At 39.9% G+C, this 4413-nt stretch overlaps 1 protein-coding gene across 1 annotated transcript; it reads left to right on the top strand.

Annotated features, from left to right (window-relative positions):
* The first annotated feature begins 297 nt into the window (after window positions 1-297).
* LOC145894747 (coagulation factor XI-like) lies at window positions 298-1797 on the top strand. Its single transcript, XM_082983393.1, has 4 exons — window positions 298-356; window positions 403-527; window positions 1029-1174; window positions 1407-1797. The coding sequence occupies exons 1-4, from the start codon at window positions 298-300 to the stop codon at window positions 1674-1676; spliced, it is 600 nt and encodes a 199-aa protein (XP_082839519.1). The 3' UTR covers window positions 1677-1797.
* Window positions 1798-4413: the final 2616 nt, after the last annotated feature.

Raw genomic sequence — 4413 nt, 5'->3', positions numbered from 1 at the left:
TGTGCTTGTTTCTGTAGGAATCGAGACCTACGAATGATACGTGTTACCATAGGCGAGATGGATATTCTGGTCAACAAGAGTGGGTTTAGGCGACGAAAAATACGGGCCTTGAATGAAATTCAGAATTTTGCTGATATACCTCATAACAACTACGAACCCCACTTACGAAGGTACACCTTGCAGTCATCCCGTTTTGTGTAGTCGTAAGGAAATACCTCAAAACAATCATTGAAATAAATCTGGTAGGTTGTAAAATAGGCAGAAGACAAGAATGCTGTTTTTAAATGTGATCCAAAAATGTTAACTGCAATGTTAATTTACTATGACAATTATCCGGCCGATTCAAAGACAACGAAGTGAGTAAACGTTGTTCAACAAATCGGCTATGTTTGTTATGTGCAGAAAGGATCTTGCCATTCTGAGACTTGTCACACCAACAAAGAAAAACCGCCTTTGTCTCCGGAGAAAAGCGGAAAGACAAGTGGATCCCGTGTGTTTCGGCATCGGTCACGGAATGTCTGTGAAAGGTAATAATATCTTTTAAATTGCAGTCAATAATTCCTTTAAAGCTAGTTCTAAATTCTTCGTCCAACTAGTGGATATTTATTGTATGCTTTAAGTTTGAACAATATATATGCAATATGAAAAATCAAGCGTCCGATAAGGTTTAAACTCGCGAACCTGAGCATGGTCCATAGCTTTATTTACCTGCTGTCGACTGTTTATTATTTGTAGAGTGGGTGTATCATGGCCCAAATGGCTCTTATTCCTATTCAGCGCGATGCTGTCCGAGCATAAGATCGTGACACGATGACTGTGTTCGCCATGTAAAAAACTTCGCGGTGAACTGAACCTACATATGCCTGCACGAACATACATTGCTTTGAAGTCATTTTAAAACATATCAGCACTCTGATTCGCAACGTCATGAAATTGGCCTGTCTGTTTAAAAAAGCAACGGCAAAAATTACCCTAAAGTGCTATTAAAATATTCGACCAATTAATCCGAACTTGTTTTATTTTAATAGGTGGAGCAATTAGTAGGATATCGAGCAAGCTTCAAAAAGCAAAGATGGTTCTTGACTTTGATAACAACTGCCTTAGGGGAAGACTTCACAACAGCGGAAACATGCTGTGTGCCAGCAACGCCCACAACAGAACCGTCAGCTGCAATGTAAGTAAGGTTTTGTTTTCTCTGAACGCTGCGAGAAAACCTGTTTTAAATCTTACTTAAAACTCATTTCCATCCAATCTTAAGATAAATTATAAATTTCCTGAAGTTGTCAAAAACCTAAAGAAGAATTTATCATGATTATATCTAATATGATTATGCAGCTACAGCCAAAAAAGACGTCATGGGCCCACTTGTCAAGGATTGTATGCGTCATGTGGTTGTTATTTTGCAGTTGGACAGCGGAAGTCCGGTGTTCTGTCGTCTGAACAAGACCGACGAGTGTTCCAGTTACTATCTTGCCGGGATATTCTCCTTTAAACATGATACGAATGAGGGAAGATGCGACGGAAGATTTAGTGTCCTCGCCGACATGGTTTCTACGTCTCAAAACGCCCTCTCCCACTTTGCGGCCACAGCGGCCTCCCACGACGATCTGCAGGAGTCTTACATGCTTCCGGAGGACCAAGCACCATGCTCCTCCATGATCGAGCCTTGGTATTAATTCTGTTTGACTTTTTCGCGCTATTGTTTGTTTTCAGTCGACGGATTGGAACAGTCTAACGATTACGATTACCGGTTGTATATAATTTTCTTTGTTTTCAAATACACGGCCATCAAAAGGTTTCAAAGAGTGGTTTAGTGTTGGCATGTTGAGGTGTTTCAGAACGCATGACCAAAGTCAGGTCAATAACAACAGTCATAATTCAGACGAATAGCGGAATTGTTGAACGTTGGATGCCAATCTTGTAGAATTACCTCAAATCTTTAGTTTCGTCGCTTTCATTTGTCCTAATGTGCTGAACAAAGAAAAATATTTACCACAAGTAGTCGCTCCAGGGCAGTGCTAGGCACATTCGCCCCTATTTGAGCAAATCTATTATTTCGAAACCTTATCAAATGTGGAGTAAACACGTCCAGACCGAACAGGAAATGTGCAATATATTCGCCACAAAGTTTGGTCTTGGAGCAAAATCGGTAGACTCCACAGGAGTGAAACAGCGGTAATTCTCCGGATAAAACCTTACAGCTTAAAGACGTAATGCAAGAGCTTCTGTGACGAAGATTCGACCATAAATTATTCACACTGAAATTATTCACGCGGCAAACGTATGTAACCAAAATGCGTGATTTAATTTTCAATATCTTGGACGCTCTTCAGCACCATAAATTAAAACTTATCAAAACGCCGGAAAAGTTGTCATGGTGCCCGGCTGGCCTTCTGGAGTTAATTGTAGTGGTTACGCTTATATGTGAGTTGCAGACAGTATTGTGCGCACTGTTACTACCGGTCAAGGCTCATCATTGTTGCTGGTGACCGAATGCAGTCGCGCTTAGTTAGCCAGAAAAATACATGAAACTTGCCAGGCAAAATACCATAGTCAAGTTTTTTTTAGAATAACTTACAAAACTGATACAAACAACTTTCTCATTTAGATGAACACATTGATCTTTTTTGCTATTTGAGTGGTTTTTGTTAAGCTTATCGTTAAGTTGCTGCTTCCAATAAAGCTTTCAAGCGCCTTTTATCTGACCAAGAGATCTTAACCGCGACAATTGAGTTTTGACAAAAAAAATTAACACCTCATAGACTCTTTCTCTCTTCAAACTTTTCTTGGAGGCAATCGTGAGTTTATGCGTGTATTGAAAAGAGGCAAAACGTATGTACAACCAAAAATCAAAGTGGAGTATTCGTTCCGTCCGTCAACTAGGTAAAAGTCAAGATAAAGGGAAACAGAAAATCAGTAGGACTGCTTGAGCATAGAAGAACATAGCGGTTCCCCACCCACAAACATGAACGACTCCTGAAAGTTGGAATGCGAGGCCTTTTCAGCAGCGTGGTGGGAGAGAGCATTCGTAGACGTGGACACCATGTCGGCAAGAACGGTTGGTCAAATGCCCGACCCATATATCAAGACGAAAACCTGATCGGGATTCGTGCCCAGGATATCCCGGGTTCAAATCCCGGTGTGATCAAAAAAAAAAAAAAAAAAAAAAAAAAAAAGAACGGTGAAATTGCTATTGCAGCCCCCTTGTTGTTTGTCTTGCTTGAAAGAGAATATCCCGGCCAGATAGTAACTAGAACAAGCGTCGCCTTTCTTCAGACGACAAAACACCGGACTTCCGCTGTCCAACTGCAATTAAAAGCAATAATAAAGGCAAGTATTTAAGTACGTGACTCTCCAACTGGAAATAAAAAGAAGAAATGCCCTGATATAAAAAATCCAATCGCCAACAAAAGTGATGCATGTTTGCTTGCAAAGCACATTTCGTCACAAGAGACCGCATCGAAAAAAAACAAAAACATAACATTTGGAAAAAAGCAAGCCTCTGAAGGATAAAATATTTGCGCCGAAATCAGTGCAGAATTCTACGACAGGAGAGACTTACGTTACAGCCAACGGTTTTTTCGCGGGCGTTGCTTGCACACAGCATGTTTCCGCTGTTGTGGAGTCTTCCTCTGAGACAAATGTTGTCATAGTCGAGAACCACCCTTGCCTTCTGTAGAATACTTGATAGGTTCCCTGTTACACCATCTATTAAAAGAATGGACAGCTTCTTCCTACGTGAATTATCAAGAAGCGATGCGTTCGACTGTATACGTCAAAATGGGAAGTCGATATAGAAACATTTTTACTATCATCCATTTTACAATTTGGGTTAAAATGTGGCACCGAATTAAAAAAGTCTATATGTAGGACGTCACTGAAAACCACTACACATTCTACTGTTGGCGATAGTTTTAAATTTTTGAATGGTTGCAGCGAATCTTTCTAACACACATCCCTACTTCTCAAAGAGATTCCGTGGCCGATACCAAAGCACTCAGGGTCTCTTTGCCTTTGTGTCCTTCTCCGGAGGCAAAGACGACCTTTGTTCGTTGGTTTGACAAGATTCAAAATAGCCAGATCGTTTCTGCCAAACGATAAAAAGAGCACATATTAATTTAATCTTAATAAAGCTTCACGTTTTTGCCTTGTATAATATAATGTTATTCAACATTTCGTTGAACAGAAAACTCACAAGTATTTTTACCCTAAACCCGAAAACCAATTCTTGTTTTCAAGCAATTTACTTTACTCAAAATCCTACGGGCACAAAAAAAACAATAAAATTATTAATAGTGTGTTGCTGTTGCTGTATATTGTATTTCAATCAATTTGTTCTTTACCAAGATGAAGCCAAGTTGAATAGTAAGCGAAGCGTCGGTGAATACACGTTTAATTGTGCCAGCAAAATAC

This window comes from Ascidia mentula, chromosome 3 (assembly GCF_947561715.1).
Source record: "Ascidia mentula chromosome 3, kaAscMent1.1, whole genome shotgun sequence".
Lineage (NCBI taxonomy): Eukaryota > Metazoa > Chordata > Ascidiacea > Phlebobranchia > Ascidiidae > Ascidia > Ascidia mentula.
The sequence above is the reverse complement of the archived record's forward strand: the minus strand, read 5'-3'. Positions and strand labels throughout refer to the sequence as shown.

What these genes read in the sequence shown, in the direction of transcription:
- LOC145894747 (XM_082983393.1), top strand. Translation starts at nt 298, where the DNA reads ATGTTAACTGCAATGTTAATTTACTATGACAATTATCCGGCCGATTCA. An exon ending in GCCGATTCAAAGACAACGAA is followed by an intron (nt 357 to 402) that starts GTGAGTAAACGT and finishes TGTTATGTGCAG; the next exon opens with AAAGGATCTTGCCATTCTGA. An exon ending in ACAGAACCGTCAGCTGCAAT is followed by an intron (nt 1,175 to 1,406) that starts GTAAGTAAGGTT and finishes GTTATTTTGCAG; the next exon opens with TTGGACAGCGGAAGTCCGGT.